Source organism: Pan troglodytes, chromosome 6 (assembly GCF_028858775.2).
Source record: "Pan troglodytes isolate AG18354 chromosome 6, NHGRI_mPanTro3-v2.0_pri, whole genome shotgun sequence".
In the NCBI taxonomy this organism is placed as follows: domain Eukaryota; kingdom Metazoa; phylum Chordata; class Mammalia; order Primates; family Hominidae; genus Pan; species Pan troglodytes.
This window is the reverse complement of record NC_072404.2, coordinates 6,802,595-6,830,199: the sequence shown is the minus strand read 5'-3', so window position 1 is coordinate 6,830,199 and position 27,605 is coordinate 6,802,595. Positions and strand designations below refer to the sequence as shown.

General features: G+C 61.6%; 2 protein-coding genes across 9 annotated transcripts in view; one reads left to right on the top strand and one right to left on the bottom strand.

The window, feature by feature from the left end:
- Positions 1-3,797, top strand: part of ADAP1 (ArfGAP with dual PH domains 1) — a 58,206-nt gene extending 54,409 nt beyond the window's left edge. For all 3 annotated transcript variants that reach the window (XM_063815137.1, XM_001175350.7, XM_009452481.5), the window contains 5 exons: positions 1,086-1,169; positions 1,539-1,601; positions 2,217-2,288; positions 2,446-2,674; positions 2,758-3,797. In XM_063815137.1, the coding sequence (XP_063671207.1) occupies positions 1,086-1,169; positions 1,539-1,601; positions 2,217-2,288; positions 2,446-2,674; positions 2,758-2,786 (477 nt within the window). In that variant the 3' untranslated portion in view covers positions 2,787-3,797. The remainder of the gene's footprint in view (positions 1-1,085; positions 1,170-1,538; positions 1,602-2,216; positions 2,289-2,445; positions 2,675-2,757) is intronic.
- Positions 3,798-5,243: 1,446 nt separating this feature from the next.
- GET4 (guided entry of tail-anchored proteins factor 4) lies at positions 5,244-27,158 on the bottom strand. 6 transcript variants are annotated; one of them, XM_518924.8, is made up of 9 exons: positions 26,826-27,158; positions 17,523-17,601; positions 17,007-17,088; positions 16,138-16,287; positions 11,235-11,373; positions 9,875-10,015; positions 7,848-7,923; positions 7,692-7,764; positions 5,244-6,350 (listed from the first exon to the last, which is right to left on the bottom strand). In XM_518924.8, exons 1-9 carry the CDS (start codon positions 26,978-26,980, stop codon positions 6,262-6,264), a joined length of 984 nt encoding a protein of 327 aa, XP_518924.3. In that variant the 5' UTR covers positions 26,981-27,158; the 3' UTR covers positions 5,244-6,261. The 6 variants fall into 6 exon arrangements, with proteins under 6 accessions (XP_518924.3, XP_009450759.1, XP_009450761.1 ...); XM_009452484.5 differs by lacking the exon at positions 26,826-27,158 and adding an exon at positions 25,301-26,720; XM_009452486.5 differs by lacking the exon at positions 26,826-27,158 and adding an exon at positions 25,346-26,720.
- Between the last annotated feature and the right edge of the window lie 447 nt (positions 27,159-27,605).

Genomic DNA, 27,605 nt, shown 5'->3' with positions numbered 1-27,605 from the left:
CTTGTGGGCGTGGCCTAGGAGGAAGGGCCACAGGAGAAAGCAGGGCGGGAGGCCGACGAGGGGCAGTCGGGGTGGGTGGGGCTTTGCTGGGTGGGGCCACTGGAAAAGGACAGGGCAATCCCACTGCTGTGGGAGGAGCCTGGGGCTACACCATCCTCCAGCTGGTGCTGGGCCGGGTGCCAGCTGGAGAAGCCGTGACTGGATTGGTCCAGTGCTGGGGGCTTTGCCTGTAGGACAAAAGTCAAGGCCAAAGGGGCTGGGGAGAAGCCTGAGGAGGGATGGGGCTCCCTGGCTCTTCCTGGGCAGGAGAGGGTGCAGCCAAGAGTGGAGATGGGCACCTTTCCAGCGGTCACCAGCTCCGGGCTGTAGGCTGAACAGGAGGCCCAGGGCCCAGGGCCCAGGGCCCAGGTTATAATGTCATGGGGCCAAGGGTCTGGGCAGACCCCAGGAGGGGCGCTGGGTCTGGGGGCAGGAGACAGCCAGGCTGAAGTCTAGACCCAGAGGGCACCCGACGTGGGGCTGGGTGCCAGGCCTGGGCTATGGGCCCTCTGTTCCAGGGTGCTGGCCCACCCCACACTCTCCAGAGGACCAGGGCGGCTCCCTGGAGAGCAGTTTTGCTCTCTGCCCACTCTCGGTAGGGGCCACAGCTCCAAGGGCGTTTATAAACAGATGAGCCTCCCTTCTCCCACCACCCCAAGACTTGCTTGAGCTACAAAATAAGGATCCTCATAAAAATAGCACCATCTGAAAGGAAGGCAAGTTGGCCCAGGCCCCAGCAGCACCAGGGCCACAGAGTGAGCTTGGATGGCAGCCCCCGACCCTGTCCGGCCCGGCCCGGCCCTTAGCCCCGGCCCTTCTCAGGACTTCGCCGGGGGAGGCTGCACCTGCCCTCCCGCAGAGGTGCAGCCCCTGTGTAGCAGCCCCGGCCTCAGTGTGGGCACAGGGGCCAGGCCTGCGGCAGGACTGCTGGGAGCTGAGGTGCCGGGGAGGAGGAAGGGGCTGGGCTCTGGGGGAAGCGGCCCCTCTGTGGGGACCCCAGCCCTGCAGCCTCCTCAGCCCAAGCCTGTGCCCGCCTTTGCCCCTAGGAGATTGTGGACTGGTTCAATGCACTCCGAGCTGCTCGCTTCCACTACCTGCAGGTGGCATTCCCAGGGGCCAGCGACGCAGATGTGAGTGGCGGCCCTGCGGTCAGCTCCAGGGCAGACAGGGGTGGTGGGGTGGGGGGTGGACGGAGCCCTCGTGCCTTGAGTCTGGGATGATGTTGAGCCCTAGGGTTGGGCCTGGGACTGGCCAAGGGCTCACCCTGACGTGCCTGCAGCCCTCCTGCCTCACTCTAGAACTTCAGCTCAGCCAAAGGGGAAAGGGGGGAGGGAAAGGGTGGCAAGCAGAGGCAGAAATGTGGATCCTGCGGAGGCTAAGCCAGGCCTGGGCCCTATCCTGGTGGCCCGGGGTGAGGGGAGCATGGAGGGGCACAGCCAGGGAGGGGCTCGGCCTGAGCTGCACTTCTGAGGTCCCCTGCCTGGTGTGTCCTGCCCTAGCTGGTGCCAAAGCTCTCCAGGAACTACCTGAAGGAAGGCTACATGGAGAAGACGGGGCCCAAGGTGGGTGTGCCGCACGTGTGGCCTGGGGTGGCCTGGGGTACGCCATGGTGGGTCTCGGACTGAAGTGCAGCAGCCTTGCCAGCTGCCGCCTGTGTGTTAAACTGGTGTCTGGTGGGTGCTCACAGCCCCTTCCTTGTCTGTGCCTGGCCGGGGTCCCCGCGGACTCGGGCCACTGTCCTAGGCTTTGGTTAGACCCTCCCTGCCCGCTCAGTCTGACCAGCTTCCTCACCCACGGGACCGTGCACCCGCGCGGCCAGGGGCCCACATCTTGCCATTCCCTGAGGCATAATGTGGGAGGGAGACACAAATCCCGGGAGTCTTGGTGGTCCCGGAGGAGAAGTGCAGGTGTGAGGGCTCGTAAGTGAGGCCTGGACCCCCATCTGGGGCCCAGGGAGGGCCCGGGGGACCTGGAGGAGCAAGAGGGAGGTGCCGTGTGGAGGCTGGAGGACAGGCGTGTCCGGAGGCCTCCTGGGGCGTGGCCAGCGGCAGGCGTGAGTGAATGGAGGTGACTGACCCGGGCCAGCCTGGGCCCTGCCCTCTGGGGTGTGCTGTGGTCAGCTGGATGTAGGGCCTGCCTCGGCGACCTGCCGGTCACGGGCCCTCTCTGACCCACAGCAAACGGAAGGCTTCCGGAAGCGCTGGTTCACCATGGATGACCGCAGGCTCATGTACTTCAAAGACCCCCTGGTAAGGAGAAGCTGTGGCCCCAGCACGGGAGGGCAGCTCACTGGCTGGGGTTGCCAGATGCGTGAGCAGGAGGGCGGGTGGCCTCCCGAGTCCTGGCCTGAGTGAAGTGGGGCTGGAAGGGACATGGCCCCGCCTCCAGTGCGGTCCCCACCCACAGGACGCCTTCGCCCGAGGGGAAGTCTTCATTGGCAGCAAGGAGAGTGGCTACACGGTGCTGCATGGGTTCCCGCCGTCCACCCAGGGCCACCACTGGCCACATGGCATCACCATCGTCACGCCCGACCGCAAGTTTCTGTTTGCCTGCGAGACGGAGTCCGACCAGAGGGAGTGGGTGGCGGCCTTCCAGAAGGCGGTGGACAGGCCCATGCTGCCCCAGGAGTACGCAGGTGAGGGGGGCGGGCGGCCGGCGGCCTGGAAGGGCTCCCAGCTCCCTGCCGCTGTGACAACGCTGGACCCTGTTCCGTTGCAGTGGAGGCGCACTTCAAGCATAAACCTTAGCGAGTGCGGCTGGAGGACCACGGACACTGGACTCACTGTGGCTGGACGGAGGGGACCCGTGGATGGGGGGGCTCCGGCGTCCTGAGGCCACCTGGCCCCACCTGCTCCTCAGGGCAGCCCGGCGCGGCCAGGTAGGGCCCGAGCCTCGGCTTCCAGGATGCTTCTCTGGAACCTCAAGGCAGGCAGCCCAGGCCCTGGGCCTGATCTCTAACCCCGTCATGCTGCTGCTGACCACACCCAGCCAACCTGCCCCTCCCTGACCCGGGGCCCCCTTTTCTCCAGGGCCCAGTCTGGCTCCCGAGCTCAGACACAGCCCCCAGGAGCCGCCCACCACGGCTGAGGGAACTTCCAGGCCTCAGCGCAGAGCCCTGCTTGGAGCCAGCACGGTGGGCAGCTGCCGGCCGCCGGGGACTGGGCCCTGCTCGCATGCCGCCCCGCCCTCCCCCCACCTCCACGACTATTTATTGAGCGCCTGTTGTGTGTCACGGGGCTATGAGGGCCGTGGGGTGTTTGGGTGGATTATCCACACAGGTCCCGGCCCCTGCCTGGGCTGGAGTTGCCACAGCCTGTGCTCCTGGTCCTCACCTGGAGGGGCCAGCAGGCTGCCGTCCCACCACACGTGGCCTCTGCGCCCAGCACGGTGCTCGCCGACAGTGGTGTCTGAACCCTTGGGGACGATGGCCTGGGCCGCGGTGAGGCCACCAGAGGCAGGAGTGGCCCTGGGGGTCCCGGGCACTGTCGCGCTTGCTGCTGGCGGCCCAGCCGTGTATTTATTTTTCACCTATCTCCTTCCTGTGAAGGCAGGCCGGGCTCCAGGGCTCCCCTTGCGTGGGGCATGTAGGTGGGGGAGGCGTCTGCAGGTCACCTGGGGGGCCCAGCCCTCTCCCAGCCTTGCCTGGCTGAGCTGTGTTCCAGGGGAGCCCTGGACAAGCCCTCATAGGCAGGGAGGGGGTTTCCGAGGCCAGGCATCCGCTGCCCCGTGTCGCATCCTGGAATAAAGTGTGGCTCTGGCATGGTTCCAGCTGTGTGTTCGAGGATGGAGTGGGGAGGAAGTTGGGCTGGGAACACGTGGCCCTGCCTCCCTGGCTTCAGGAGAATCTTCGTCTGCTCCCAGGGACCTGACAGGGCCCTCGCTCCCTGAGATTTGGAGGGAGGACACGGTGTCTGAGCTAGTCACAGCGCCATGCTCCTTGCACACGGGAGACGGTCCCTACCTGAGGTGCCCCCCAGCACCCCTTCCCCAGGTGCCCCCCCCCTCCATCTGAGGGCTGCCAGGCAGTTCCTGGGTAGAGTCCACAGCCTGAAAGCCAAGCCAAGCTCAGCATGAAGGACAGTGTGGGGGATGCATCCCGGGTCGGGGGTCCCCTGTGCCTGCCAGCCCACCCCCCCATGCTGGGCCCCTCAGCCCTCACACAGAACATGCTGAATCCCACTTCTCCAATGAGGAGCTGGGACCCGAGGGCGGAGTAGAGGTCTCCCAATCCCAGCCTAGGGGTCCCCAAGGCAGCTGTGCTGGTGACGAGGATGTGGGCGAGGTACCCCCACTTGGAGCTGAAACCCCAGGCAAGTGCCCCGCAACCTCACCAGGTGCCACGGTCCTAACCCGAGGTGAGAGGAGTGGGCCTGGGTCAGGGAGAGCCCTGGGCTGTGCTGGACACACCCCTGGGGGAAACCAGCAGTGCCCACAACCCTCCCCATGGCGTGGAAGTGTGGGCACATGCTCAGTGTGTGAGTGCGTGTCCCCCAATGTGCACGTGTGCGCTGAGGACACTGACTGTCACATTTTAAAAACCACAGAACAACTTTCTAATGGGGGGAAAGAATTTTTTGAACCAGGCAAGGTGCGCAGGCACAGAAGGTGGTCGCTCACTCGCTGTCCACACCTCCCCGCGTGGACACAGCTGTGGGGAAGGGCATCCCCTCGCTGGCAGCAGGCACAGGGACGGACCGTGACTCCGCTGCGAAGTCCTGAGGCACACAGAGGCGGACGCCGCGGCGCAGGCTCAGCACGGGCCACGAGGGGCCGCCTGTGGGGCTCCGGCCGGCTGTTCCTGCCGTCTCACGGTAAGCCCGAGTGACGCCGCACGCAAAATCCTTGGTCACTCCGATCGAACTCGCTGCTCAAAGCAAGTGCCACACGGGAGGGACGGGTGTCCTGTCAGCACCTAGGACAGGGTCGGGGCTCTGCGCCACTGTCTCCCCTGCAGCCCAAGGGCCTGCTCTTTGAGGCTGTGACACCCAGACCTGGTGGATTTGATTTTTACGAATTTTGATGAAATTACACAAAACTTATTTCTAAAATCACAGCCGAGTGAACGTGACTTCCTGATAGCCCTCTGCTCCGTCCACGCACGGGCAGTCTGGCCACAGGGTATGCCTCCTCTGGGGGCTCCCAGGCACAGCCCTGAGAGCAGAGATCCCCCACACCAGCGCCCAAGAAAGGACCAGCGTTGCACAGCCCGGTAGAAAGGGTTTATTTATGCGCAACGGTTCACACAAGCCTTCCTTAAATTCCACTTTACAGTAAATAAAGCTGTGCGTTTCCCCTTCCCATGCACAACTGCGTATCAATCTACAACTGTCATTTAACTGTGAAAAAATAGAGCGTCTCCCCTTTTGTCATTGTTCTGGTAACATTTGGAGTAGCATCTGACAGAACGGAGCTGCTCACTCCTGGACCGGTTATTTGGTTAAAACCCAAAATGTTAGGTCGAAAGAATCAATCATCACCCAATACAAATAAATATTGCGTTATGAAAGAGACGGGCAGAGTCCCACGGTATCCCTTTTTAAAGCGGCATTTCCAGCACAGCAGCATGGCGCTCACAGAGACCAGCAGGGCGCAGCTCTGGGATGCCACATGGGACACAGCTGCAAGTACCCGTAGGCACCGTCCCGCCGCACGCGCCCCTCCACCGAGCGTGAGGATGTGGCGCAGGGCACGTGCACTCTGTCTGCGACGGGGACCGGTTCGTCCTGACTGCAGAATGACCCCGTGTTCAAAAACAGCCGCTCCCATTTGCAGGCCACATGGGCCCTGGCTGGGCTCTCAGGTCCGAGGGCCAGCACCTGCTTTGGTGACCGCAGCTGTGCTGGACGCCCGGCAAGGAGCGTGATGTGCGCAGCCCCCCTGAGGACGGGCCTCCTGTGCCGCCCATCAGCCCTCGCGAAAGGACCCAGAACAAAGGAGTGGGAGAGGGTGACGCCGCGGTAAGGCCTGTGCTTTATTGTGGGTCAATCTCGGGGGACGCGGCGGCCAGGAGGGGCGACGCCCCACTCTTGGGTCACAGCAGCACAGCGAGCAGCAGCGGCGCCACCCTGAGCCGCCGCACAGAAACAGACACGCGCCGGCATGCGGCCACCGCCAGCCTCAGGGCCAGGAGCCCCCAAGGCGAGGAGCCACCCAGGACTCGCCTCTGAAACGTCCCTCCAGCCGTCGTCGACCGTGGTGTCTCCACGTGGCCTGCTGGCCAGTTCAGTCCAGCTCGATGGGGCTGCCGTCACTGGGGCTCTCCTCCCCATCCTCCTGCTCTGAGGAGCCCATGAGGCTGGTCAGAAGGTTCCCTGGAAAGAAAAACACCATGGCAGTCAGGCCTGGGCAGCCTCCCACAGGCCCCCAAGCCCCTCCTTCCCACAAACGTCTCACAAGGTGTCCCAGTGTCCCATGGAACAAGCAAAAGCCTCACAACGCTACTGTCTACGACCCAGAACCCCGGGACAGGACACTCTGGAGGCCAGGGAGCCGACGACCACAGAGATACTCAAAAACGGAGCAGCCATGGGGGCCTACAGAACCGCCCTCCCACGTCCACCAACGGGGCCATGGAGCAGCCACGGGGGCCTACAGAACCACCCTCCACACCCACCAACAGGAGCCACGGAGGGACCTACAGAACCAACACCACCTCACGGAAAGAGATTTTTCAGCAGAGAAGTGCGGCTGTAGAGCACACTGCGCCCTACAGTGACACATGAATCAACTGGATGTGCCAAAGCTTCAACGGCTGCTCCCACAGGGGCCAACTGCGGTCACTGTCATCTGATTTTTATCCAATCAACAACTACTCTGTACGTACAAAGCCAAAGCTCCAAAAGTCTCCTGAACCCAAACGAGACGTTACACCGTGTTCTTTGAATACAAAGACACGGCATTGGCAGTGTCACCCTCTCTTATCCACGACGTCACCCCATCTCAGGACACGCCCTGACGGCGCTTCTGTGGAACGGGACCTCAGGCTGCGGTTTCGACTGGAGAGTCAGAAGAGTCAGGGCGCTCCTGACGGGTGTTGGGGTGGAGGCGCCTGTGTCACGGGGCACGGTGAGGGCCAGGGTGTCTGGGGGGGCATCCAGGGAGGACGGGGCCTGCCAAAGGACGCAGCTGCACCGCGGCAGACATCTGTGGGGAGAGGTCACCACCTCACACCGCCCAGACAGGTGACGCTGGGAAGGCAGGCGGCTCAGTGAGGGGCCTGTCCCGCGGTGCCATGAACCACCACCCACAGTGAGACACCCGCCCCGCCGCGACCCCACAGCCACGGCAGGACTGCCTGCCCCAGCACGACGGCCGGCAGCGTCCCGGGCACACCAGGCTCACGGAGGCCACCTAGCATGGCGCACAGAGAGACGGGGGAGCACGCAGCCAGCCACGCGATGTGATCCCTGCCAGGAAATGGAAGACACCTCAGGGATGGGGAGCCCTGGAGTGGAGACGGGGCTGGGAGCCACCGTGCCAGAATTCTCAACTCTGAAATCTAATTTCCTACTAACAGAAGTAAACTGAGAAACATTTAAAAGATCAAAAAACCACTTCCACGTGAAGGACCGCACTGGACCTGCCTGGGCAGAGACGTTGACCCCACACCGACCCAAGGCTGGAGTGGGTGTGACAAGGGCGCCCCGGCTTACCGAGCAGGCCCCCGTAGGAAGACGTCTGCTTGGGCGGGACGCCGAAGAACAGCTGTCCTATGCGGTCGAGGTACTGCAAGGCACAGGCAGCGGGCTCAGAGCGGGCGGACCCAGACCGTGGGATCCCCTCCTCCCTCCCCAGCCCCAAGCCCTCACCTCGTTGTACATGGGGTCCCGCCGGAGGGATGGCTGGTACTGCTCACACAGCACAGTGAACACCGTCAGCTTCCCACTGGGACAGAGACACACAGGGATGTGCTGGGTGAGCAGGACAGGACCACACTCACCTGCACAAACCACCGCACCTGCGCCCAACACTCACCTGCACACACCACGCCCGCGCCCAACACTCACCTGGAACCGCCACGCCCACACCCAACACTCCCCTGCACACACCACCACGCCCACACCCAACACTCCCCTGCACACACCACGCCCACACCCAACACTCCCCTGCACACACCACCACGCCCGCACCCAACACTCACCTGCAACTGCCATGCCTGCACCCAACACTCACCTGCACACACCACCACGCCCACGCCCAACACTCACCTGCAAACACCATGCCTGCACCCAACACTCACCTGCACACACCGCGCCCAATGCTCACCTGCAACCACGCCAACACTCACCCGCACACACCACGCCCGCGCCCAACACTCACCTACACACACCACCCCTACACCCAACACTCACCTGCAACCACCATGCCCACGCCCAACACTCACCTGCACACACCACCACGCCAACACCCAACACTCACCTGCAAATACCACCACGCCCGCGCCCAACACTCACCTGCACACACCACCATGCCCGCACCCAACACTCACCTGCACACACCACACCCGCGCCCAACACTCACCTGCAGACACCGCCATGCCTACACCCAACACTCACCCGCAACTACCACGCCTGCGCCCAACACTCACCTGCACACACCACCGCGCCCAACACTCACCTGCACACACCACCACGCCCACACCCAACACTTACCTGCAACCACCATGCCCGTGCCCAACACTCACCCGCAACTACCACGCCTACACCCAACACTCACCCGCACACACCACGCCCGCGCCCAACACTCACCTGCACACACGCCTACACCCAACTCACCTGCAAACACCACCACGCCCACGCCCAACACTCACCTGTACACACCACCACGCCCCCGCCCAACACTCACCTGCAAACACGCCTACACCCAACACTCACCTGCAACCACCATGCCTGCACCCAACACTCACCTGCACACACCACTGCGCCCGCGCCCAACACTCACCTGCACACACCACCGCGCCCGCGCCCAACACTCACCTGCACACACCACCGCGCCCGCGCCCAACACTCAGCTGCACACACCACGCCCGCGCCCAACACTCACCTGCACACACCACCGCGCCCGCGCCCAACACTCACCTGCACACACCACCGCGCCCGCGCCCAACACTCACCTGCACACACCACCGCGCCCGCGCCCAACACTCACCTGCACACACCATGCCTACACCCAACTCACCTGCAAACACCACCACGCCCGCGCCCAACACTCACCTGCACACACCACCATGCCCGTGCCCAACACTCACCTGCACACACCACGCCCAACACTCACCTGCAAATACCCAACACCTACACACACCCAGCAACCCATGCCACGTCTATACCCAGTATACACACCTGCACACCCCCACAGCTACCCACACGTCTAGACACAACACACATACCTGCACGCACCCCAACTACCCACACCAGACACACAACACCTGCACATACGCCGTCTACACCTGCACTCACACCTGCATAGACGTCTACACAGCCCCACACATGGATACCCAACACCCGCACACAACCCCCCAGACGTCTGCACCCACACCACGCCACACCTGCACACACCCACACTACCAGAGGCCCAACACCTACACTCCCCCACGCCATGTCTACACTTGCACATACACCCACACAGCTACCCGCACTACCATGTCTACACCCAACAGACCTGTACACACACCCATGCCACGTCTACACCCAGCACTCATACCCTATGCATATACCCACACGGCTACCCACACAATGGCTACACTTGCACACACACCCACACAGCTATCCACACCACCACGTCTACACACAACCTGCACATTCACAGCCCCCTCCCCCTGCAGGATCCCAAGACGCACCCGTCCACAGCCAGCAGCAGGAACCAGATGAAGTTAAGCAGCGGCTCCACAAACGGAGGCCCGTCCTCGATGGACGGGTGCTTCTGGGTGTACGTCGTAAAGACCACCGATGCGCTACTTTTGTTTTTTAAACAGAGAAACCTGGAAATGAGAACATGCTGGTGGTGGAAGGGCTGGAGGACACAGCTTCTGCCCGCACAGGCGCCAGCCTCCGACATGTCCTTTCCAAGCTCGTGCGCCCACGGTTCCCGCGGCCCGAGGCCATGGAGGGACCAAGTGCTTCACGTGTGTCTTCCCTCATGTGCAGGGCACACCAGGGAAGCCTGCAATTCACAGGTGAAGAGAATGAAGCTTGGGAATGTGACCAGGCTCTGGAGCCGGGCGCCAGCCTGAGCCCTGACTACGTGACGCACTGAGCAAGCTCTCCTCTCCTGAGGCCGCCCGCACCGGTCAGGTGCTGGCCCGCACCAGAACACTCCGCCACGGCCCAGCAGCTGGTGGGTGCCGCACAGACCCTGGCTTCTGTTCGAGGACCCACAGGGAGGGCTCAGCGCCCCAGGGGCAGGGCCACTGTCAGCCCAGAGAAAACGTACACGGCGTGGCACAGAGCCAGGGAGCTCTGGGTTTGACCCAGCTTTTCACTTAAGTCACGGACGCCAGCTCCTGGCAAAGCTCCGCGGCGGGCAGCACTGAGGTCAGAGGATGTCTGTCCCCAAATCCTACATCAAATCCCCAACGCCCGCCTTGAAATCCATATTTGTTCTGTGGGAAGAAAATGACGGGCACAATAAGGCTTTCGTGAGAAAGGAAGCGAAGGCCAGCCCCTGGAGCAGGCAGCGCCCGGAGCCCGGCCTGCAGGACGCCCCAGCGAGCTGGCGGGAGGGACCATGCGGGAGCAGACAGCGCCCGAGCTGGCGGAAGGGACCACGCAGGAGCAGACAGCGCCCAGAGCCCAGCCTGCAGGACGCCCCAGCGAGCTGGCGGGAGGGGCCGCGGGGTAGATGCTCACAATTCCACGTATTTCCAGATAGTGCGGGAAAGAACTGGCCGAGGCAGGCCCGAGTACAGCAGAGACCACAGGGCCTCCCGGCAGTGGGTGAGAGGCGAGGGGCGTGTGTAGGGCACTCCAGTGCCCGTCGGGAAAGGGGGAGTTTCTAAAATACTTCTTAACATTGGTTAAACTTATGAAAAATCATGGGTCAGGCTGACAAGTGCTGACAAGTGCACTGTGGGCTCTGCCCAGAGTGAACTCAGTTTATCCTGCAGCTCGGCTCGGACAGGGGACAAGGGGACCTGCTCTACGGCCGCCCGGCCAAGGCAGCAATGGAAGCCGAGACCCCGAAGAGCCACAGACACCTACTGTAGCACGGCCTGGGCCACGAACATGTCCACCTCGCTGCGGAAGCCGCGGGACGTGGAATACTCCACCAGCATGTTGGCACAGCCCTCCCCGTCCGCTGAGTGCAGAAAATGATACCTAGACTCACAATAGTTTTGTTCTGCAAAGGAAAGACAGAAAAATGTAAATACATTTCACGAATATAACACAGAACAGGAAAGGGGGAAAGACACTCCATGTTAATTCTAGCCCACCTGCCCGCCCTGGAGGAGAGCCCAGCCAGAGCCCAGAGGCAGAGGTCCTGATAGGGACTCAGAGCCAGCCCAGGCCTCACACGCAGCACCAAATCAACAGATCCACGGGGAAAAGTCACTCAGCTATGCAACACCTTGATTCTCCAAGCTCTTGGAGCTGCTTAATCCAACCGCACATTGGTGCGTTGTGATAACCAATTAGTGTTACCATGTGACCCTTCTCACCTACCAGAAGCAACTTACAGGGCGCAATATAATCAGGGCCCAGGCCAGGGCACCTCGGACGTAGATCAACAGCAGAAACCAGCCTGATGTTCTCACCACATTGACCCAACGACCAACCCTCAACAGCTCATGAACACACACCACTCCCAGGCCCGTCCTAACACCCACTCTCGCTCCCTCCACTCCCAGGCCCGTCCTAACACCCACTCACACTCCCTCCACTCCCAGACCCGTCCTAACACCCGCTCGCACTGCCTCCACTCCCAGACCCGTCCTAACACCCGCTCGCACTCCCTCCACTCCCAGACCCCGTCCTAACACCCGCTCGCACTCCCTCCACTCCCAGGCCCCGTCCTAACACCCGCTCGCACTCCCTCCACTCCCAGGCCCAGTCCTAACACCCGCTCGCGCTCCCTCCACTCCCAGACCCCGTCCTAACACCCGCTCGCGCTCCCTCCACTCCCAGACCCCGTCCTAACACCCGCTCGCGCTCCCTCCACTCCCACGCCTAACACCCACTCGCGCTCCCTCCACTCCCAGACCCCGTCCTAACACCCGCTCGCGCTCCCTCCACTCCCAGACCCCGTCCTAACACCCGCTCGCACTCCCTCCACTCCCAGGCCCCGTCCTAACACCCGCTCGCACTCCCTCCACTCCCAGGCCCCGTCCTAACACCCGCTCGCACTCCCTCCACTCCCAGACCCCGTCCTAACACCCGCTCGCGCTCCCTCCACTCCCAGGCCCCGTCCTAACACCCGCTCGCGCTCCCTCCACTCCCAGGCCCAGTCCTAACACCCGCTCGCGCTCCCTCCACTCCCAGACCCCGTCCTAACACCCGCTCGCGCTCCCTCCACTCCCAGACCCCGTCCTAACACCCGCTCGCGCTCCCTCCACTCCCACGCCTAACACCCACTCGCGCTCCCTCCACTCCCAGGCCCGTCCTAACACCCGCTCGCGCTCCCTCCACTCCCAGACCCGTCCTAACACCCGCTCGCACTCCCTCCACTCCCAGGCCCCGTCCTAACACCCGCTCGCACTCCCTCCACTCCCAGGCCAGTCCTAACACCCGCTCGCACTCCCTCCACTCCCAGACCCCGTCCTAACACCCGCTCGCGCTCCCTCCACTCCCAGGCCCGTCCTAACACCCGCTCGCGCTCCCTCCACTCCCAGGCCAGTCCTAACACCCGCTCGCACTCCCTCCACTCCCAGACCCCGTCCTAACACCCGCTCGCGCTCCCTCCACTCCCAGGCCCCGTCCTAACACCCGCTCGCGCTCCCTCCACTCCCAGGCCAGTCCTAACACCCGCTCGCGCTCCCTCCACTCCCAGACCCCGTCCTAACACCCGCTCGCGCTCCCTCCACTCCCAGGCCCCGTCCTAACACCCGCTCGCGCTCCCTCCACTCCCAGGCCCCGTCCTAACACCCGCTCGCGCTCCCTCCACTCCCAGGCCCCGTCCTAACAACCGCTCGCGCTCCCTCCACTCCCAGGCCAGTCCTAACACCCGCTCGCGCTCCCTCCACTCCCAGGCCCCGTCCTAACACCCGCTCGCGCTCCCTCCACTCCCAGACCCCGTCCTAACACCCGCTCGCGCTCCCTCCACTCCCAGACCCCGTCCTAACACCCGCTTGCGCTCCCCTCCCTCCACTCCCAGACCCCGTCCTAACACCCGCTCGCACTCCCTCCACTCCCAGACCCGTCCTAACACCCGCTCGCGCTCCCTCCACTCCCAGACCCCGTCCTAACACCCGCTCGCGCTCCCTCCACTCCCAGGCCCCGTCCTAACACCCGCTCGCGCTCCCTCCACTCCCAGACCCCGTCCTAACACCCGCTCGCGCTCCCTCCACTCCCAGACCCGTCCTAACACCCGCTCGCGCTCCCTCCACTCCCAGGCCAGTCCTAACACCCGCTCGCGCTCCCTCCACTCCCAGACCCCGTCCTAACACCCGCTCGCGCTCCCTCCACTCCCAGGCCCCGTCCTAACACCCGCTCGCGCTCCCTCCACTCCCAGACCCCGTCCTAACACCCGCTCGCACTCCCTCCACTCCCAGGCCCCGTCCTAACACCCGCTCACGCTCCCTCCACTCCCAGGCCAGTCCTAACACCCGCTCACGCTCCCTCCACTCCCAGACCCCGTCCTAACACCCGCTCGCGCTCCCTCCACTCCCAGACCCCATCCTAACACCCGCTCACGCTCCCTCCACTCCCAGACCCCGTCCTAACACCCGCTCGCGCTCCCTCCACTCCCAGACCCCGTCCTAACACCCGCTCTCACTCCCTCCACTCCCAGACCCCGTCCTAACACCCGCTCTCACTCCCTCCACTCCCAGGCCCCATGCATGCCTTGGGAGCCCAGCCCTTCTCGTGGTGCAGATCTCAGCACTCACCAGCCACCTGCCTCTCCCACCTAGTGGGCCCTTTCCTGACTGCGCTGCCCAACAGGAGCCTCCAGGGCCCTCCCGCTGCCTTTGTGGCTGCCAGAGTCCTCGTCACCTTGCTTTGTCTCCTGTTGTCTCCCTCCACTCCCAAACCTTTACCTATGGGTGTGATTTCATCCCCAGGAGGGAAGCACCAGGGAAGCACATAGCACAAGTGTCATGGAGCCCAGGCCTCAGGTCCCGTATGGAGCCTGTGCTCAGGACTGCAGAGGCAGTGCGTGGCCACCTTGCCGTGGAGCAGGCCTGGGTTCCCCGGGTGAGGTCCATCAAAGTCCCACAGCACCGTCACGGTGTCGGGGACCTGGGCCCGCACCTACCCCAGTGGGAGGCAGCCAGGGCCCCTCTTCAGGGGATCTCTGCAGATGCGCCCAGCGCAGCCCTCCCACGCACTCCCTGGACGGCCTCAACCTGATCCCGTGGTGGGTGGGGAGATGAGACACGTACATCCCTCCTTATGATCGCTTGTACCCATCTTAGGAGCTGCCATGCAGGTCTCCTGAGCACTGGGCATGGGCATCACCTGTCCCACGCCACCCACTGCCTGGCTCTCCCCACAGGGCCCGTGCGCAGGAGTAGCGAGGGCGGCCACCCAGTGTTGACGCATTTGTTCCTGACTCATCCGAAAGACAGACGACAGCTCCCGGGCAGGGGGTGGGGGCAGCTCCTGCCTCCCTAACCTGGCAGTGGGGCCCACGCAGAGCGGTGGTTCGCTATGCAGGACACAGGAGGGTTGTCTGCGGCCGTGTTCTGTGTGGAGCCATGCTGGCTGGGGGACAGGTGGAGTACGGGAGGCCTGCTGTCGCCAGAGGCCAGGGAAGGCGGCAGCAGGTATGCTCCAGGGGCCAAGGAGGCACCAGCCTGGGCCAGCCCCTTCTGAGGAAGGAGGCGACCACGGGGAGACTGAGGCGAGAGATAGGCACTGGCTCATCTCCCTGTGGGTGCCCCGCCACTCGGCACACAGCCAGGACCGGGTTCCGCCAGGCTCCTCTGAGGAGAGCCTCCTAATTCTACTTGGATTTGCTCACTTCCCATTCCTGTCGCTCAGGGAGAAGGTCGGGAAAGCCTGCCAGGTGCCTGAGGGCGCCGAGCCTCCCGTCACAGCCCAGGCGGAACCTGCATGACCAGGAACAAGGTCGGAGGTCGGATGGGCGTGCGTTTTGCATGACCAGGGACAAGGTCGGATGGGCTGCTGACGTGTGCAGAGTACGTGGGCCCTCATGCAGCTGCTCCCGCGCCGCGCTGTGTCTAGGAGGAGCTGTTCCAAGCTCAGCAACCCGGAACTTTAGAGCAAAGGCCTTCAGCCTAGATCCAAGTTCCTAGAGCTTCCAATGCGGGGGCTGCCCTGGGTGCCGCCTCCCCACCCGCCAAGCCCAGGCACATGCAGACCCGAGCAGGCCTCCTGACGCCTGACGGCAGGAAGGAGACCATCTCACAGCGCTGGGGCCACTTGCCATCCCAGGGAATGCCCTGGGGAGGACGCTTCTAAACCCCCATTAGCACCTCGTTCAAGTCACTCAATGAATATCTACCCAGCACCACTCCCGCCTCAGAGCTGCAGACCTGGAACTAAGAACACCAACCACACCACGCAGACAGCCAGACCCCACCACAGGGTGATTAATCCCCGCAAAGGCTTCATCAGAAGATGAGGTCAGCGTAAAGGAGAAAAACAGGGCACAGCACCATCCCAGCGCTGGAAAGAACGTTCCAGAAAGGAGCAGCAGCACGCATAGGCCCCGTGAAGGCACGGCTGCCTCCCTGAGGGTCAGAACGTCCCACGGGAAGGCCTGGAGAGGCGGCCGCCTGCCCCCCTTCTCGCAGCTTCTCGGGTGCAGTGGCTCTGATCCCGGGCTTAGCATGGCGCATGGGCCTCCATGGACCGGCCCGCGTGACCACAGGGTGAAACCCCATCCCTGCCCTGGTGGGCGACCCTGATGTATTGGAACGCACGGTGCAAATCAAAGCCGAGAACAGAGAGGTGCCCATGCCTGCCCTGGCCCCAGGCCTACCTTTCCACAGGGTGAGGGCCAGCAGCTGGTGCAGCCGGGGGTGGCCCAGCTTCCCGGAGCCCCCACTGGACCACTTCAGGGCTCTGGACACAAAGGCCACGCGCTCAGGAGAGTTGGGGTCCATCAGGCTGAACACTTTAGCCAGATTTTCTGCAAACAGCACAGACCCTCATCAGAGGAACGCACGGCCACTCCGGCTCTCTGTCCCACATGCCCCACAGAAGTGGATTTCCATTCGCAACTACTTAACAGGGAGAGGAACCTGCTGGGCGTCCCTGAGTGAGCCGTGGACCACCACACTGAGCTGCCCACCGCAGTGCCAGCGCCATGTGCCCCAGAGCACAGCGAGGAAGGAAGGACGGATGCCCTGGCCGAGGCGGGGGCTGGGGAAGGTGCCGTGGGGAGCTGGAGTCCAGGAACAGCTGTGGCCGCTCTGGGTACCTGGCTCTGGCCCAGGGCATCTCCCAGAGCAGCAGGGACTAGGAGTGGGACTCGCAGCCGGGCAGCTCACAGAAGGGCTCTGCCAACCGCACGTCACCCGACAGGACAGGCCGACAAGCCAAAGTGGTGCCCCACCTTGCCAGCTGGCGGGGAGGCCACTGTCCATCGGAGCAGTGGAGAGAACAGGGCCCCAGTCATGCCCTGCCTACGAATCACAGCAGGTCCTGTTCAGCCTGCCGTGTGCTCGCGCCAGGGTCAGCCAGGGGGCCTGGCTCACTGAGACCGGGTGGGAACTGCCTCTGCAGCAGAGTTCACCCCACAGCACACAAGACCCCCAAACGCAGACACGAAACACAGCGCAGAGACCCGGGGAGGGGCGTACTGGGGCCGCTGTCACAGGGTCCCGGGGTGAAGGGCCGGATGCTCACCCAGCAGCTCGTCAGCCACCTCCACTTCCGCCTTCTCCAGGGACTCCAGGACCAGCATGGACAAGTCTGCTGCACTGTTTTGCTACAAGAGAAAGCAACACACAAGAATCAAGAACAAAGCCCTGACCTGTTCAGGACAGCAAAGACAAGGCTGGGTTTCCAGCAGAAGCCAGAGTGCGGCCGGTGCTGAGGAGTCTCTTCTGAGCACCACGTCCCTCGGCAATGCCGCCGAAAAAGAGAGCTCCTGGCCGAGAATCACATGAAAATGGACAGGGCCGTTTATACCAACACAACGCCCTCTCAGCCCCATCGTGCACAAACGCAGCGCAGAGCCCCAGCCTTGAGAGTGGAGCAGCCAAGCCAGGGGGAACTCTGGGCCCCTCTGCCACCCACAGCCCCAGTGGCCGAGGCCCAGGGCAGCGCAAGGTTGCCCATCAGTGGAGGTGGGAGGTCATTCCCACCTCCACTTGCCTGCCCGGAGCAGAAAGGGACGCAGGAGGAAGCAAGACGGCTTACCTGGCCATGGCTGAAGAAGAGCAGGGCTCCCGAGTACATGAGCTCCCGGGCCTCCGCGTGCTTGCTCTGGGACATGTACCTGCCACAGAGAGGAGACCGTGAGCCGCGCCCACGTGCCCTCGCCACCGCACTCCCCCGCTCATCTCCAGGTCAGAAGCTAAAAACAAAGCGCCCAGGAACAGGTTGCATCCTAAAAGCAGCCGCTCCCAGGGCCCAGGTGCTGCGTGGAGGGGGTCTATCCTGGGTGTCCTGCTGACCATGAGGGCTGCATGGGGCGCCTCTGGACACTAAGGGCCTATCTGTGTCCAAACACACCAGGAGCCAGAAAGCAGCCTCACCCTGGAGCAGCTCACCGGTTTCAGTAGCTGGGACCAGAAAGGCCACTGGGCAGGGCAGGTGCGCAGGGAAGGAGCAGGGGATGTGCATGTGGCCACCTGAGAGCTGAGCGGCCACAGGCAGGAGCCAAAGGATGGGGGGCTCCAGGCTGGGGTCCCACGGGGGACAGTAACGGCTGTGACAGCACCTTCTTCCCCCACGGGGCGTGTCCCCGCCCTCTGCCCCTCTGTGTGCCACACCCCTCCCCCCACGGGAGGGAAGGGTCTGGGGTGCCCCGTTGCATCATGCTCGCCCTGCATCACGTCCCCACTCCCAGAGCACCGCTGGCAGGGAAAGCTGGAGCTCCTCAGGCCGCACAGGGACAGAGGCACGGGGTGGCGAGAGGTATGGTGGGGACCAGCGCGTGACAGACGATGTGGAGAGAAGCCGAGATGGCCGCACTGCTGTAAGCAGCAGAGCCCCTGCCTGCGAGAGCAGCAGGCGTGGAGGGCAGGAGGCAGCCTCTGCTTGGATGCGCTGCACCTCCCAGTCCAGTGGTGGGGCCCAGAACATGTTATTTCATCGGCTACACGTTTTTCTTAATGATCGCTGCCTTATTATCAAAAGATACATAACGAGTGAATCAGCTCTGTGCCTGCAAGCCAAATGTCCTTGGACAAAGCCTTGTTTAAAAATAAATCTAGTTAAAGAAAAATACTAAGTAAACAGCAATGCACACCGGATTCGGGGGCTCACACCTGTAATCTCAGCCCTTTGGGAGGCTGAGGTAGGAGGATCGCTTGAGCTCATGAGTTTGAGACTGGCCTGGGCAACATAGTGAGACCTTGTCTCTACAAAAAACACAGAAATTAGCTGGGCATGGTGGTATGCACCTGTGGTCCCAGCTACTCGGGAGGCTGAGGTGGGAGGACTGCTTGAGTCCGGGTGGTCAAGGCCGCAGTAAGCCATGATTGCACCACTGCCTAGACGGATGACACAGCAAGCCGCCATCCCCCCAAAACAAACAAACAAAAAACAATTGCAGTGGAGGTGATAAAGAGACACAGCAACGCCACTGAGGACCAGAATGACCTTGGTGTTGCCAGGACGGGAAGGCCAGCCGAGAACGCAAAGGGCTGGATGCTCAGTTAACCACAGAAAAGGGTTCCTCTTCAGAAGGCACCACAGCCAGGGACCCCAAACACAGACAGCCCCGCCACATCCGGGCATCTCATTAGCCCGGCACACAGGCCCTCCCCCGACAGGAGACCCCTTCGTGCTGCACAGAGGCAGGGCACCAGGAGGGAAAAGCCTGCACCCAAGAGAGAAAGTGCCCCCGCACCCCCGTCAGCCTGCAGGCCATTGGCAGGCCTCCGGTTTTGCTGTGCTCCCCGCACAGTGAAGGTTCTGGAGGGAGACCCACCCCAACACCACAGCAGGAGCCTCGACAGGACCACTGACTCTGTGACCGGCCATCCTAGTTCCAGTCCTGCAGGGACATGACTGACTCAGAGGAGGCCGGGAGCCGTCTGGCACAGGGCACTCTGGAAAAACAAGCTCCCAGACACGCCCGGCCTCACGATGCCGCCGGTGGGGCCGTGGGCAGAACCACATGCACCGACCCTGAGCAAGCACCACATCAGCTTCTGCTTTGCTGATACTACAGCGTTCTGGATGCTTCTATCTGAGGTAAAGCAAGAGGTGGCGACTTAGAAACCAGAAGAAAAAAAGGACTCCCTGGAAGGCAGTGACCCATATTCCTGCACGAGGAGCCTGCTCTGGGGGGCACTGCCGATGGTCACGGCCCCCGGCCTGGTTTGGACTGTGCCTTGCGGCCAGCTCCCTTCTTCCCTGGGCAGCTGGGAGCCCGGCAAGGGGAAAAAGGACGGGAGGAGAATTCTGGGCACACAGTGGTCCCCGGCCTGGCTGGGGGCACCCGTTTCCAGGTCCAGGAATGCCGGTGACAGGCAAACCGTCTAAGGCGGCTCTGAACGTGGACGGCTTCTCCTCCTGTACTGGAGAATTCTGGAAGCTGCGAAGGATTTTGGTTTCCAGGTGACTAAGCCAGGACAGGTACCCTCTCAAGCCCGAGGCTGGGGAGAGTGGGGGGCAGCTGGGCATGGCCGGGCCTTCTCCCGGCCTGGCTCTGCACGCTGCGCACTATTGGCCGTGCCGTGTGGACACCCAGACATGCCTTCCAGATAGGGAAACGGCTTCTGCCTGCTGACAGGCGCTGAGAGTCAGCGAGCGCTGGTGCTCTCTGCCAGCCAAAACATCTGTATCCACAGAGCAAAGTGTCTGGGCAAACAATCTAGCTGATTTTGCTCTTCTCTTACAAAAACATTAAAAAGCAGAACACAGAAACGCAAGCATTAGAACTAGTGGCCGAGACTGTCGGTGTCAAATGAAGAAAGACCGAGCTCATGGGGCGAATCCCGCCCTTCTCTCTTGGCAGACGGAAGCTGGCTTGCACGTTCAGCTGTCAGAGATACGTGAAGGATGAAGAGGAAATACTCAAGACACACACAGGTGCCTCGGGACGGGGCCAGAGGAGATTTCACAAGGACCCCTCCGCCAACTGCCGCGAGCTAAAGCACACTCACGCCCCGACGCAGGGCTGGCTGGACGCGCCTGTAAGGAGGGCTGAGGACTGCTCTGCTCTGCCAGGAGTCACTCCGAGAAGGGACCTGAGCCGGCAGGTATAGCTCCTTCACAAGACGCTCCTCTTACGCCCTGGGCTACGGTGTGCACAGCACACACTAGACCATTTTCCTTTTAAAAATCTCTTTAGATGACTGAAGAGACAAAAGAAGGTCAGAGGCCGCAATAAAAAAAATCACGCAAACACACTGCAGGAGGAGCCAAGTGGCAGGAAGAGCCAGACCCACGACCGTGCGGGCAGACAGGGGGGCGGCTGCTGCAGGTCACAGCCTCCTGGGCTGCGGTCTCAGCCACACCAAGTTTCTAAATGCCAATCTACAAATACTACAGCCAAGGCTGAGGCTCCTCAAGACCTGGATGGTGGCTCCGAAGTGCCCCAATAATCCATTTGGCCTGGGAGCTGACTCCTCGTCCCAGCAGGGAGAAGTCTGGAGAAAGCAGGTGATGACCACAACCCGCGCCGTCCCCGGGGCAAGGTCGGCCGCCCATAACTCGCGCCGTCCACGGGGCAAGGTCGGCCGCCCACAACCCGTGCCATCCCCGGGCGGCAAGGTCGGCCGCCCATAACTCACGCCGTCCACGGGGCAAGGTCGGCCGCCCACAACCCGTGCCATCCCCGGGGCAAGGTCGGCCGCCCATAACTCGCGCCGTCCACGGGGCAAGGTCAGTTTCTCTCTAGCGTAACCACACGAACCAGGAACTGCTGCCCGACTTCTGCGGGGCACACATCCAGGGACACCAACCTGTTGGGTTCCCAATTCCTTCCCTCTCCTTCACCTTCAACTGCTGTGGCTGTGAGTTAAAATGGCATCTCGGGAACGCTTGTACCTGCTGGTGGGAGTGTAAATTAGTTGAACCATCCTGGAAAGCAGTCTGGCAATTCTTAAAAGAACTAAAAACAGAACTACCGTTCGACCCAGCAACCCCACTACTGGGTTATGGCCAGGGGACTCTAAATGGTTCTACCATGAAGACGCACGCACTCAAATGCCCACTGCAGCACCACTCACAACAGCACCGACATGGAATCAAGCTGGGGCCTGTCAGCGGCAGACGGATAAAGAGGATGTGGTCCATATACACCGCGGAATACTATGCAGCCATAAAAAGGAACGAGATCATGCCCTTTGCAGGAACTTGGATGGAGCTGGAGGCCATTATCCTTCGCAAACTAATGCGGGGACAGAATCCCGGGCACTGCACTTCCCCACTTACAAGTGGAAGCTGAATGATGAGAACACAGGGACAGAAAGGGGCGAACAACACACACTGGGGCCGGCCTGAGGGAAGAGGGAGAGGCTCAGAAAACCATTTTAACAAAACTGTCAGGTACCCATGCTTGGTACCCGGTGCTGAAATGATCTGTACGACAAACCCTAGTCACTAGTTTACCTATATACCAAGCCTGCACACAGACCTGAGGCTAAAATAAACATTAGCATATTTAAAAATAAATCAACTAAGCCTGCACACCTGCCCGAGGCTAAAATAAACATAAGAATATTTAAAAATAAGTCAACAAACAGTATCTTTTGGTAAATTTACCCGACAGCTGAAGGGATAAATGATTGTGCTGGAGACACACAGGGAAAACCACTCAGCGATAAAAGGAACTGCGGACGCTCCAGGAGGAGTCTCCCAGCCTCCGTGGTGAATGAATTCAAGCGGTTAGACAGAAAGTGCGCACTGTGATTCCACATACGTAAAACTCCAGGAAACGCCACCTCACCTAAGTGCAGCCCGCAGATGCACAGGTGCCGGGGATGGGGTGGGGTGGGGTGGGAGTAGGGGCGAGGAGGCCTGGTTGCAGAGCCCCACAGTGCCGTGGTATTTCTGTGTCTTGACTGGTCATAGTTCATTCATGTCAGACCTCACCAAATTATACATTTTACATAAATATTTAAATGTAAATGTGCAATTACATATATTTATTGACAGAAAAGCATTTTAAAAAATGGCTGGGTGCTATGGCTCCCACCTATAATCCCTGCACTTTGGGAGGCTGGGGCGGGCGGATCACCTGAGGTCAGGAGTTCGAGACCAGCCTGGCCAACATGGTGAAACTCCGTCTCTACAAGAAATACAAAAATTGGCCAGGCGTGGTGGCGGGCACCTGTAGTCCCAGCTACTCATGAGGCTGAGGCACGAGAATTGCCTGAACCCAAGAGGCAGAGGCTGCAGTGAGCTGAGATCGCGCCACTGCTCTCCATCCTGAGCGACAGAGCAAGACTCTGTCTCAAAAAACAAAAAGCATAACTTGGGGAATGTGACTTCTCTGGCAGCGACACACCCATGGAGTACTCTGAAGCAGAGCTGGGAATCCACACGGAATTCTACCCCGGAAAGACAACGACGGTGTCTCAGTGGGTGACAGCGAGGTGACAGCTGCCGCTGCTGACTCAGTCTTCATTCCTGGCTTGAAAGGCTCCAAGCCAAGGTTTGAGAGGTTCAGTAACGTGTCCCGGGCCCCCTAAGAGGTGGCGTGTGACCCCAAAGCCCAGGCTTTCCGAGCTAAGCCACACCGTGCCCCTGCCAGGTGACCTCATGATGTCACATGCGGCCAGCAGGACCTGCTGTCTAGAGGGCTTAAGGGAGCAGAATGCTCATCACCCCCCGTTTCACTGTGAAAATTCACCCTTGACCAGGGACTCATCACTGAAAACCAAAACTGACAAATCCCTCGTCACCGTAGAAGTGGCTCAAAACAAGGAACACTGTGTTTATTTCGGGGGAGATCCATTTTTGCTGGTTAATCACTGGGCAAATATTTATTTATTTATCGAGACAGAATTTCTCTCATCGCCCAGGCTGGAGCGCAGTGGCGTGACCTCGGCTCACCACAACCTCCGCCTCCTGGGTTCAAGCGATTCTCCTGCCTCGGCCTCTGGAGCAGCTGGGATTATAGGCATGCGCCACCACACCCAGCTAATTCTGTATTTTTAGTAGAGACAGGGTTTCTCCATGTTGGCCAGGCTGGTCTTGAACTCCCAACCTCAGGTGATCTGCCCGCCTCGGCCTCCCAGAGTGTTGGGATTACAGGCATGAGCCACTGCGCCCGGCAAATTGCGCAAATATTTATATACAAATTCCTAGGCACGGCAGGCATCAGGGTGAATCTTGAACAGCATAAAAGTTCCCCATCACACAGCTCTATGGCTGGCCCCTCTACCCACGGGAAGGCTCGCGTTGTACGGTTTAGTGCCTCCTGACACCTTTGCCTTGATCCCTGAAGAACAATCGGGTTGAAGGCGCTATCACAACCCGTGCCATTTGGGAGCTGCTAAATGTTCAGTGACAAATTCAACCGGCATTAAAAACGTTTTGCTATAAACGTCATGCATCAAAGACTTGTTTCTTCCAGAGATAAAATTAGTAGTTCCATCTAAGGAGGAACGCGAATCTCTTTCTAAACCAATTAAGCAGCTCAGTTTTCAAAGAAGAAAAGCATCTACAACACAACAGTAAAATGCGATGTAGCCTGGCTGGTGTGTATTTATACTACGTTGAGGTTAATAGAAAATTCTGGAAACAAGGCTGCCCTTCAGGTCATGTAAGATGTCTCCTCATAAGCCCACGATCAGGGGCCCACATCCACTGTCCTGAGCCCGGGCTGCTCAGTAGTGTCCGTACAAACAATGTGAACACTAAACACAGATGCCAGGACCTCATCCCAGCCCGTTCAGGTCAGCTAAGATTGACAACTACCGACACAAACACTCCTCTTTTCTCATTTCCTGGCACAAACAAGTGTTTTAAGCAACGAAATGGCATCTACTCCGTGGCTGGGGCTGCTGAGTCCACCTTCGCTTGGGCTCACCAGCACGTGGCACCGCTGCGTGCGGGCCACTCGCTTACCCAGGCTACATTCCAGCCAGCGGGGCGCAGGCACAGGCTGGGCACGACAGACAGTGTTTAATTCAAACATGAACTAGCAAACTACAACCAAAGTGGCACCTCCAGAGTTTTCCAGGTAACAATTCCACTTGCTATGGAAAGAAAATATTTAAAATCTAGGCCCAGCAGAGGGTCTTCAGGGAGTGGAGCTGCACTGCGTGATGCTCTCATGGGGTTCCTCATCCCCCCACACACCAGGCATGCACCCCGATGTGGGTGATGGGTCGCTGAGGGACTCCACTCGGCGGGGGTGTCTGTGGGGCAGGAGGCTGTCCAAAGGGGGAATTCAGGACACACCACACTCCATTTTGCTGTAAACCAAAAACTGCTCTAAAAAGTAAAGTCTACTGGCCGGGCGCGGTGGCTCACGCCTGTAATCCCAGCACTTTGGATGGCCGAGGTGGGCGGATCGCGAGGTTAGGAGTTCGAGACCAGCCTGGCCAACATGGTGAAACCCCGTCTCTAGTAAAAATACAAAAATTAGCCGGGCGTGGTGGTGCGCGCCAGTAATTCCAGCTACTCAGGAGGCTGAGGCAGGAGAATATAGCTTGAACTCGGGAGGTGGAGGTTGCAGTGAGCCGAGATCCCACCATTGCACTCCAGCCTGGGACAGAGGACAGAGCGAGACTCCGTCGCAAAAAAAAAAAAAAAAAAAAAGTTTATTAAAAGGAAAAAACCCCTGAAAACCAGGCCCAAACTGTATAAAGGCCAGACCAACTGCCCTTAAATACAATATCAAAACATTCACGGCCCTGTGGCAGTTTAGAAGTAAAGGTACCCCATGGAAAAGACTAAATCCTCTGAAATGATCTTTAAAACAGACCCAATTCCTAGTGACTGGCCAGACTGTTCCCCGACCTAAACCATAAGGATAATCTGATATGCATAATTTACAGAATGCCACACACAGAACAACTGAACATTCTGCAGTAACTGTATGACAGCAAAAATACTGGAACAGAGCAGTCCTGAAGAGAATCAACCAAGCCACGCAGCAGCCTGGAACTTCCAAGCGGTCACAGTCCCGAGGGGCGTGCAGTTAACCCAGCATAGCCAGCTCTGCTCGCGCTCGCCCTCCAGGCTACACCGGCCGTGCAGGTGTCACCGAGCCTAGGTCCAGAGGCGGCTGACTCGGTTCGGCAGGCCGGGCGGCGTCAACAGAGAAGCGGTTTCACCCTCAGCCTGGACCCTCGGTGAGAGGAACGCCAGCGACTTCCTACGGAGCCCGGTGTAGGGCCCGGCTGGAGAACCTGAAGGCCAGGAGGAGGGAGGCAGGGATGTGGGGGAATGCGGAACAGGTGGAGGCCAGGGGGAGAGGTGGGGGAGGCAAGGGGGAGGCCCGGAGGGGTGGAGACAGAGGAAGGGGAGGGGGAGGCCGGGCAGGGAGGCCTGAGAGAGAAAGGCGGGGGGCCGGGGGGGAAGGTGAAGATCTGGGAAGGCCACGGGGAGGGGAACAGGTGGGGGCCAAGGGAAGGTGGAGGGAGGTGGGGGAGGGGCGGTGGAGCCGGAGAATAGGGAGGGGGAGGCCGGGCAGGGAGATCTGGGACAGGGAGATATGGGGTGGGGAGCAGGTGAAGGCCCGGCGGAAGGAAGCGGAGTTGGGGAGGCTACGGGAGAGGTGGGGGAGGTCCAGGGGAGGTGGAGGCTAGGAGAGGGAAGCCGAAAGGGACGAGGACAGGGGGAGGCTGGGGAGAGAGCCGGCGTTGGGGGCAGCAGGAACAGAGAGAGACGGGGGGTGGGCAGAGGGAGGACAGGGAGAGAGGCGGGGGGCAGAGGGAGGCAGGGGAGAGAGCCGGGAGTGAGGGCAGGGGGAGGCCGGGGAGAGAGAGACGGAGGGAGCAGGGGGAGGCTGGAAAAAAGAGACGAGGGGCAGGGGGAGGACGGCGAGAGAGAGACGAGGGGCAGGGGGAGGCCAGGGAGAGCGAGGCGGGGGGCAAGGAAAGGCCGAGGACAGAGAGACGAGGGGCCGGGAGAGGCCGGGGAGAGAGATGCAAAGGAAGAAGGATTTAAAGGCCAGAGAGAGAGAGAGCGAGACCAAGGTGGGGCGGGGGAGGCGGCCAGAGAGAGAGAAAGAGACCGAAGGACGAGGCGGGAGGCGGCCGAGGAGACAGAGGAAGGCCGAGGGGCGTGTGGGGACGGAGGAGGGAACAGGTGGAGGCTGGGAGTAGGGGAAGGCCGAGGAGGAACGCAGGGGAGGGGAAGGAAGCCGAGGCGGGAGTCAGAGGCCGAGGGAACGGGGGCGCCGGGCCACACAGGGCCAGACCCCGGAGACGCGGCCCAGACCCTCCGCCGGGCGACCCGCGGCCCCTGGCTCCAGCTCGCCCCCGCGACGGGCAGCGGCGCGGCCCAATGGGGGCGCGGGGCGAGGCGGCGCGGCCAATGGGAGGCGGCGGGGGCGGTCGCTGGGCTGCGGCGAGGGCCGGGCGCGGGTACCTGAAGAACAGGGTCCGGTACATCTGGTGCGCCTCGTAGTAGTCGCCCTTCTCGACGCTGGCGCGCAGCTTGCCCTCCACACGCTGGACGCCGCCGCGGTTGCGGCCGCCGTTCCGGGCGCTCTCCTGCTCGGCCATCGCCGCCGCCGCCGCCATCGGGCCGGCGCTCCGCGCAGGGCTGACGCTGTCGCAGGCGCGGTCGGCAGCGCCTCCCGGCTTCCGTCCCGACGGCCGCCCGACGCCCTTCTACGGTGGCCCGCGAGGAGTCGCGGGCAATCGGGGGCGGGCGCGCCGGCTGGCTGCACGTGACCTGGGGCGGGTCCGCAGGCAACACGTGACCCAGGGGCGGGTCCGCAGGCAACACGTGACCCAGGGGCGGGTCCGCAGGCAACACGTGACCCAGGGGCGGGTCCGCAGGCAACACGTGACCCAGGGGCGGGTCCGCAGGCAACACGTGGCCCAAGGCGGGCCCGGGAGCGGCATGTGACCCGGGGCCGGGACTGGCTCGCGCCACAATGGCGGGTGGCACCAAACTGCCTGGCGGGGCGCGGCGCGGAAACTGAGGCTGCGGCGGCGGCTGACCCCGAGCAGGCAGCGTCCCGGGGTGGGACCCTCCCCACGCGCGCGGTGTAAGAGCAGCCATTGACCTATAGAGGTCAATGTGTAAAATGTTTAAATTATAAATATTTTTATAGGGCCGGGCGCCGCGGCTCACGCTTGTAAACCCAGCACTTTGGAAGGCCGAGGTGGGCGGATCACCTGATGTCAGGGGTTCGAGACC